The sequence below is a fragment of the Octopus bimaculoides genome, chromosome 9 (genome assembly GCF_046866305.1).
Source record: "Octopus bimaculoides isolate indiv1 chromosome 9, ASM4686630v1, whole genome shotgun sequence".
Classification (NCBI taxonomy): domain Eukaryota; kingdom Metazoa; phylum Mollusca; class Cephalopoda; order Octopoda; family Octopodidae; genus Octopus; species Octopus bimaculoides.
Window position 1 is genome coordinate 3,087,656 of NC_142936.1, and position 10,000 is coordinate 3,097,655.

A 10,000-nucleotide genomic window follows, 5' to 3' on the forward strand; every position below is an offset into this window, starting at 1 on the left:
CTGGCAACGGCCACGCTCAAAATGGTGCATCTCATGTGCCACCCGCACAAGAACCAGTCCAGGGGCACTGGCAACGATCTTACTTGGCTTGCCGGGTCTTCTCACGCACAGCCCATTTCCAAAGGTCTCGGTCCGTAGTCATCGCCTCGGTGAGGCCCAATGTACGAAGGTCTTGCCTCACCACCTCAGCCCAGGTCTTCCTGGGCCTACCTCTTCCACGGGTTCCCTCAACTGTTAGGGTGTGGCACTTTTATTAATATTTCTAAGTCTCTCTAAAGGAGACTACGGCAGCGGTACTGGAAATTAATAGTTATCGCCAAGCCAACATGGCAGTCCCAAAATTAGGACGAAAGCTGCCGTGAATTAGCTCCAAGAAGCCATCGCCTCTAGCTAGCTATGTGACACACGAAACCTGTGTCCTTTATAACCTTCGAACAGGGGAGGTCAGCAGTGTCCCCCTGCTGGTTTGGCATCTGCAGACTAGACTAGTTTCAGGGTGTTGCCCCTTGTCAATGCAGAGTAGCCAAGCCTTAGCCAGGCGGCGCTGCTGACTATCTGCTCGAAGGTTATTTATCTAATTTCAGTGGAATCTATCCACTGGTTTTCAGAAATAGAGTTATTAATATTTCTAAGTCTCTCTAAAGGAGACTACGGCAGCGGTACTGGAAATTAATAGTTATCGCCAAGCCAACATGGCAGTCCCAAAATTAGGACGAAAGCTGCCGTGAATTAGCTCCAAGAAGCCATCGCCTCTAGCTAGCTATGTGACACACGAAACCTGTGTCCTTTATAACCTTCGAACAGGGGAGGTCAGCAGTGTCCCCCTGCTGGTTGTATTATTTATATTATCATATGATCAAACGCCACGCATCCATTTCCAAGTAAGTGTTATCTATACATATGTATATATATATATATATATATATATATATATATATATATATATAGATAGATAGATAGATAGATAGATAGATAGATAGATAGATAGATAGATAAACACACGAGGTGGGGGAAGGAAGGGGTGCAGAAAGATAACAAATAACATTAAACAGTAAATTCCCCCCCCCCCCCCCGCCACTGTGCCCCCCCCCCCCCGCCACTGTGCCCCCCGCCACTGTGCCCCCCCGCCACTGTGCCCCCCCCCCGCCACTGTGCCCCCCCCGCCACTGTGCCCCCCCCCCGCCACCCTTCATCTTGCCCCATCTAGGCTCATATTAAAAAAGCAACAACAAACAACCACAAACAAAGAAAAACAGAAAAGAAACAATGGAGAATAGAAAAAAACGACAACAACATAGAAAGTAGAGTGTTTGATTTTCTGAATTGACCTAGAAACCTCATCTGACAAGACAAGACAAGACAGTGTGGAGATAGGGGTGGATGGCATGGGAGGGACGTGTGTGAAGTGGATGTGTGGGTGTAGATTGGTGAGGGTGGGAAGACAAAGGTTGAGCTGAGAGAGAGAGAGAGAGAGAGAGAGAAGGAGAGAGAAAGAGGGGAAGAGAGAGTGGAGGATTAGGAAATCTCCTTATGATTTGCTGTGGAATTTGGTCTCAAAGTTGTTCTTTAAACAACACACACAGACACACACACAGATTATGTACAGGGCAAACCAATATGTAAGGTTATCTTTGACATTTTGAAGTTTCCATAATACTGAACACAATATTGATTACCAAAAGGTAAACCCAGAACAGAATTATTTATTAGGAACGCAATACATGTATTCACACACACTTTTAGATGGTTGTGTAGTGTATTTTTGGTTATGGCATATAACTGGTGGTCAGAAAGTGACCTTTGGTTTCATGTTTCCTACAACAACTGGCATCATGAAACCAATGGTAGCTTTCTAACCAGTTACACGCCATAACCAAGTCTTTACTTCTCAAAAACATGAAAATATAACAGTTCAAATTTTCTTCCATTGTGGGCATCTTTTTCTCACTTATGGACAACTGATCAATGATATACATACATATATACATATATATATATATATATATATATATATAGATATATATATATATATATATATATATATATATATATATATATACACATATATATATATATATATATATATATATATATATATATATATATATATATATACATACATATATCTATCTATATATATATATATATATATATATATATATATATATATATACATACATACATACATACATACATATATATATATATATATATATATATATACCCTTGTAGCAGCTAATGATAATGTTGCTACACATGTCCCTGAGTTTTACACCTCCCTGAATGACCTGATTAACGGGTGACAGGCCCATATCCTACCTCACTGGGTATTTTGAGCAACTCAGCCATGATTCCAGAAGGACCCTGAGCTTTCTCGGTTTTTGTGGTTTTAATTGCTTTATCTACCATAGAGCTTTCCTCTTGGATAGCTGGTCCCTCTGTTGGGTTCACATGAGGGAGACTTTATTTGTCCCATTCATTCACTACATTCAACGGACTTGCATGTGTGTGTGTGTGTGTATATATATATATTTATATATATATATATATACACACACACACACACACACACACACACACATATATGTTTGTCAGCATTGCAGTTGGCTAATTGAGAACCATATCATCTCATGTAAGACATGTATATATTATTTTCCACTTGAGATTTTCCATCTTCAACTGATTTCAAGTCTTGCTCTGGATACGGTTGATTGAATTCTTATAGGATCTTCATCCAATTCTTGTAAAACTCTTCATATCTCATCAGTTCTAAGCAATCTACACCAGAAGAATTCAGCAGCAGTGAACATCATTGTTAAACAATTGATAAAGTATTAATTAAATCAACACCTAAAATAGTTGATGAACATTTGTGAACGGCCGAGTTGTGAACTAATAATGACTTATTTTCATTTGGATTGGCAGTTCCATTTTTAGCTTGATTAAATTTTGACATAAGGCTTCACCAATTCCCCACTGTATCGAGAAGTCAGCTGAGCATCAAGTCTGAAATTATTGGTAAACTGGGAATACAGCCCATGTGGGTTCAGAGAAATTTCTTCACTGCCACTGTGGAATCAGTGATATTCTACAGGTTCACTGCTTGGAATTTCACCAAACACCTGGGGACAAAACTTCACTTTCAGCCATAGTTAATACTTTTTATAACAAATTCTCTTTATTTCTGTCTGTCAGTCTGTCTGTGTGTGTCTCTCTCTCTCTCTCTCTCTCTCTCTCTCTCTCTCTCTCTCTCTCTCTCTATCTATCTATCTATTTGTCTGCCTGTCTATCAATCCATCCATCCACCTGTTCACACGCACATACACACACATTAATCATTTAACGTCTGTTTCTCCATGACAAGAGCTGGAAAGCCAGAGGGCAGCACTGTTGGCCAGAGATACATAACCTCTTTACTAATGGAGGTAAAAATAACAATTTTGGTCAGTGGTGAAGAAAAACTTCCTTGAAATGAAATTTCTGTGACTACACTAACTCACATAGTGTTTCCATTTTTAAGACAGGCCAAAACAGATGCTACAAGATGCATGCATTTGTGTGTGCATACACGTGCATGTGCATATTTGCTCTGAATTTAGGCAGTCAGCGTGTGCAACAATCTTATCTTGTACAAATTTTATGCTGAGGACAAATGTAAGAGCGAGCTGACTGTGTAACATATAGATAACTATTAATTAACATTTTATTTTTGGAAAACTAACAATTGGTGTGCATCTTAATTTCTTGTGCACAGATGAATTTCTTTAGTGTGCTCATTGTAACATGTGTGTGCATGCATACATACTGAACTCCAAGTGATATATGTATACATACATACATACATACATACATACATACATACATACATATATACATATATACATATATAGATATTTAAATTCAATAATAGGACGAATTCTTTTACAAGAATTTATCAAGTAGCTAGCGTGAAAAAACCTCATAAGGGAATGTTAATTTTCTGTTTACTTCTATTTCTCTTGACCATATTATACTGATGAGTAGAGGTTGTATAATACTACAATAACTACGAAATCATGATCTATAATTCAGTCTGTTTTTAAGGGGTTGGCTTTGAGGGTTGCATTTCCTCGCGTTCGGTAAAAATGTGCTTTTTATGGTAGTTTGACCTTAGAGTCCCTCATAGCGTGAGGCATTCTTGTATAGTAATGCCCTTATATAAATATACATATATATATAGATAGATAGATAGATAGATAGATAGATAGATAGATAGATAAAACTTACTTGGAAAAGGATGCATGGCGTTCAATCATATAATAATATAAATAATATATATATATATATATATTTATATATATATGTAAAATATACAGGATATACATGCATACACACAAACACACAGTCCTACCCAAGCTGTCAAAGTGATGTCACTACACACACACACATATGCATGCATGAACACACACACACACGCACACACACATTGGTTATAGAAAGCAAGAGGTAAAATATTAAGTAACATGTAATTATTTTGATTCTGCTGATGTTATTTGCCTCCACTTCAAGTTTCATGTTAGCACGATCACTCCTGTGGCATGGTGTGCTTAAATGAAAAATGCTCCTGCATAGAAGATGGTGACAAAACCTATTTCATTGGCTAACACAAACCATGTGATTGTCATGTAATGGGTGCTACTTAATTCCCAATTGAGACCAAAAAAAAAAAGAGGACTTCTTAAAGTTATACTATACTGCCTGACTCTGGGTGCACAAAACTTCTACTTGACCTGATAACAAAAAACTTCTGCTTGACTTGATAATAAAAAAAAATTATTATTTGATAAATTTTACTTGACTTAATGCAAAATTTTTTTTGAATGTTATGCACTACTGCTTTTTGTCACACGGTATACGCAAGAAAAGGTTTTCCCCTCAAGAAGGGAGAATAAGTTTACTGCACACACACACACACACACACACACACACAAATGTATGTATTTATCAATTTATATATATATATGTATATAGGCACAGGAGTGGCTGTGTGGTAAGTAGCTTGCTTACCAACCACATGCCACTACGTGGCACCTTGGGCAAGTTTCTTCTACTATAGCCTCAGGCCAACCAAAGCCTTGTGAGTGGATTGATGATGACGATGATGATGATGACAATGATGATGACGACAATGATAATGACGATGATGATGATGATGATGATGATGATGATGGTGATGATGATGATGATGATGATGGTGATGATGATGATGGTGATGATGACCATTCATCTTGGCCCTCCTTGATCCAGTATTGACACTGCATTTATTCCGATCCTTGGTTGGACAGTAACTATCCAAGTGTCAAGAATTCCTTTCAGAGCCGTCACTTTGAAGGAGGCTGTTAAAGTCTTTGACATTCCCTGACAGAAATCGGTAAATTATGAACACAAACCTGGCAACACTTTGATTGCTGAGTAAACAGGGAATGGACCAAATAGCCAAATGCCAGCATTCTGTGTCTTGGAACCAGCCAGATTGTGCCACTCACTTTGTTGCAAATAGACATGGATGCAGAGACGTGACAGAGGGGTTAAGGAGTTTGCTTTGAAATGTAAGGCCTTGGGTTCAGTCTCAGTGTTGGGTATCTGGGGCAAGTGTTTTCCATTACAGCCTTAGGTCAACCAAATCTTTGTGAGTGAATTTGGTGGATGGAAACTGAAAGAAGCCCTTCAGATATGTGTGTGTGTGTATGTGTGTCTTTGTCGCTCACTGCTGCTTGCCAACTGGTGTGGATGTGTTTACATTCCTGTAATATAGCAGTTCAGCAAAAGAGATTGATAAAATAACTATCAGGTTCAAAAGTAAGTTCAGGGGTTGATTCATTTGAGTAAAATTCTTCAAAGCATTGCCCCAGCATGGCCACAGTCCAATGAGTGAAGCAAGTAAATGGTAAAAACTAAAAAGTATAAAGATAAAAGGGAGAAACAGCAAAAGATTATTCTACTGGAGGGATCGTCCACCTTGTAATGTGAAGGTCCACACTTGTCACACACAAGATTACATGCTCTGTGGAATATTCAGCCACTTATAAAGTACCGTATTTTAACATGTATAAAGGACCCTGTTTTGTCAAAAATTAGGTTGAAAAAATATGGGAATTTCTTATACATGGATAATGTTATAATCCCTTACAAAACCTTTTTTCTAAATTTTAAGCCCCAAAATTAGGGTGTTCCTTATATACGAGGGTTCCTTATAGCTCAGATAGTCAAACAATCAAATGTTCATCACAGAAACTAATTCAGTGTTTCTGACCCTTTTTTTTTTTTTTTTGTCTATGGACCCCTTCGATTCCTGTTCTATTTGGACAGACCCTCACATATTGAAGAAATAGATCCAGTTTATTGCAGATAAATTTTAGCAACAAAATCTTGTATAGACCCCTAAGGGTTATATGGACCTCTAAAGGTTATGAGTCCCAAAGGATCATATGGACCCTGGTTTAGAACCACTGAACTAAGAGAAGACCCATAGTCAGCTACTGCAAAGTAGAAATGGTTTTCAAAACACAGGGATAGACTTATTTCTAGGGAGAGAAGAGCATCACCAACAGACCCTTATTTTTTAGAGACCCTAAAATTTGTAGGAGGAGGGAAGAAAATTATCTTGAAACCAGAAACCTGGTCTGGATACATGCAACTAGGGCTGGCCCTAGGGTTGGTGGTACACTGGGCAAGCTGGACTTTAGCCTGTACAAGCTGACAGTTGTAGAAATTTCCTTGTTTTGTCACACTCTCCTTGGTGCCCCCTAGCACATGGTGCCCTGACCAACTGCCCAAGTTGTATGCACTTTGAACCAGCCCTGCATGCAACAAAATATAAATACTGAGAATATATGCATAAATGTGCATGTGTGTGTGTGTGTAAAACTTCATAAATTGCAACTTAGAATTTTATGTTTCAAGAATCTTCAGGCTGTTGTGTTGTTCCTTTTGATATTGTCATCATCATCATCATCATCATCATCATTATTATTCTAACGTCCACTTTTCCATGTTTGCATAGACCAGATAGAGTTGACTGAGGATTCTTCTATGGTCCAATGCCCTTCTTTCCAACCCTCACCTATTATTTCCAACCAAGGTCGTATATATACCGATAGCTAGACATGTTCTTTGCAGAATATTTGCTACAGCTTATATGCTTAAGCTAGCACCAATGACACTCATTGACAAATACCACACACACACACACACACATACTTCATTGGGATAATACCCCTTGCTCCCAGTAGCTTTGTAAAAACAATTGGTGGCAAACAAGGGGAGACCCCACTGAAGCAAGAGGCAAAGGGTTTTCATGTCAGTTTTCCTGCATATCCAAGAAGATGCTGAACATCACGGAGACCACAGGAGGCAGAAGGCCATGCATCAAGTTAAGTACTTAAAACACCTGATGTTGCACCAAGGTGGCACATACCCGGAGTAGGTGAGGAGTGGGGAGAGGCATGGACAAGATTGCACATCCTGGCACTAGCGTAGGTAGAATGTGTGCCGCCCGGGGAGACCCTTCCGTTTGCCGCCACCGAGCCCCACCCAAAAAAAAAAATACATATTGCCTACAGCAGACCCAAAAGTGGTGCTACCGCCCCCCCCCCCATCTCTAGGGTTAATAATACCTGGATACACGCGGCGTAGTCATACTAATAGATACAAATGGTTACAAATACAGGGAAGTACAAATAAACTGATCGGTCAACAGTTTTGTAAACAATTCGAAAGTTCTGTTATAGAATAACACAAACTTTGACCATGCATACACACACAGCAAACCAAACATAGATAAATGTGTGTGTATATATATATATATATATATATATATATATATATATATATATATATATATATATATATATATATATATACCTACCTACGCACACACACACGTGCGTACATATATTTATTTCCAATCAGTTACACATTGACATACATAGATATGCTCAGAAACACATGTACTCGGTCATACATAAATATAAAAACACTCACACACATACACACAGTTACACATAGACATCTCTATAAATAGGTATGAACTAGACAATAATCTGTTGCCTCCCTAATCCACCGATTCGTAAGAGATTAGGATTATGTATAATCTAATGATCTATATATCTATCGGCCCGTTCTTCTGTCCACCGGCTAGTCTCTATTCTTTCTCTCTCTCGCACGTTGCCTGTGTTAGCGTACGCTCACATACCTATGTATGTATGTATGTATGTATGTATGTATGTATTTACATACAGTATACACGTATTATAATTATATATATATATGTGCGTGCGTGTGTGTGTGTGTGTGTGTGTATAATTTTTCATATTTGTCTGAATATATGTATATATATATTGTGTGTGTGTGTATGTATTTGTGTATGTATAAAAAAGACCGCAAGCTAATCATAATTTCCCTCCTGCAACTCTCTGTCTGTCTGCCTGTCTGTCTGTCTATCACGCTTTAAAGATCTCTCCCTGTATCTGTCGTTTTACCTGTCAATTGTTGTTTATCGATCTGTCCGTTTATCTATATCTGTTTATTTATCGATCGATCTGTCTGTCTGCCTGCCTATCTACTCATGTATCTGTCTACACACAAACACGTACACACACACACACACACACACACACACACACACACACACACACACACACACACACACATATATATATATATATATATATATGACTGCGTGTTTACAAATTAGTGTTGTTACATGCGCTGAGGCAAGCCTGTTTACCAACAGAACTACCACTATAAACAATATCACCAGCGACACCCCTCATCACAGTATAACAACCATTATTTCTGCAACCACCACCACCATCATCATCATCATCATCATCATCATCATCATCATCATCATCATCATCATCATCATCATGATGAACAAGTAGCAGGAACCAACACTACAAACCACAACCACCGACAAACTGCAGTTGTCATCATCACAAACACAGCCATCAACAGTCAACCCCCCCACCTCTCCACTTCCCCTTACAAGTTCCTCCACCTCCTCCTCCTCTTCTTTCTTCATCGTTTCGATATTTCTAATCTTACTCTGGCAATCCCAAGACGTCGCCGCCGCCGCCGCGTCCTTACAACCCACCGCCTTCATCACAAAAATCAACACTGCTTCCCCTAATGACTACCATTGTCTTCTTCTTCTTCTTCTTCTTCTTCTTCTTCTTCTTCTTCTTCTTCTTCTTCTTCTTCTTCTTCTTCTTCATCGTCGTCGTCGTCATTGTTTTACCCCATTCATTATCCTTCAATTATTTTTGCCTTTTTCCAAAATATATCCAAGCGTGCGTGTTTGCATGTACGTCTGTCTCTACATGTAAGTGTGCGTAGGTACATGTATGTGTATATGTATTTGTGTGTGGCTACTATTATACAGTCGTACCAATGATAATAATGCTAATACTAACAGTTACAGAAGTGGTACTAGTAGTAGTATTTATAGTAACACTAGTAATAATAATAATACCTGATGTTAAGCCGTAAATCCACCGTGATGGAGTAGACCTATGGTCAAAGATATTCCAATCGTGACCATCCCAACTTTGATTTCAGACATTACCTATGATTACCTATGAGTACATTATACAATGTGAAGGAGATTTGGTTGCGATAACCAGCAGGTCGATCGACCACCCACGGGTAATAGTATTAATTAGTTGATAACAGGAGTAATTAAACAATTGTACTTACCAAAGAAGCGCGTCCCACAGGCTGCGATCTCCGTCGGTTTTTGTAACGAGTAGCCTTTTGTAGGAATTCCGGGGGGAGGTCCCCAAGGGTCTCCGACCCTTCGCTGTCTTCTCCTTCATCGGATATAGGGAAGAGCGCCGGGGGACCTCCATAGGAATGCCGTCTGCTTTGAGCAGCATAATATTGTCGTTTGGCCAAAAACTCCCAGCCACATAAGTTCATGTTTTTGGGAGGTTTGGAAGTTTTTTTGGGGGTTTGCGGT

General features: G+C 39.0%; 1 protein-coding gene across 11 annotated transcripts in view; it reads right to left on the reverse strand.

The window, feature by feature from the left end:
- LOC106869147 (5'-AMP-activated protein kinase subunit gamma-1) overlaps positions 1-10,000 on the reverse strand; it is a 481,652-nt gene that overhangs the window by 331,446 nt on the left and 140,206 nt on the right. For 2 of the 11 annotated variants that reach the window (XM_089357009.1, XM_089357017.1), the window contains exon 1: positions 9,739-10,000. This exon is cut by the window's right edge. The exons of the other annotated variants lie outside the window; for them this stretch is intronic. In XM_089357009.1, the coding sequence (XP_089213135.1) occupies positions 9,739-9,960 (222 nt within the window). In that variant the 5' untranslated portion in view covers positions 9,961-10,000. The remainder of the gene's footprint in view (positions 1-9,738) is intronic. 11 annotated transcript variants of the gene reach the window in all.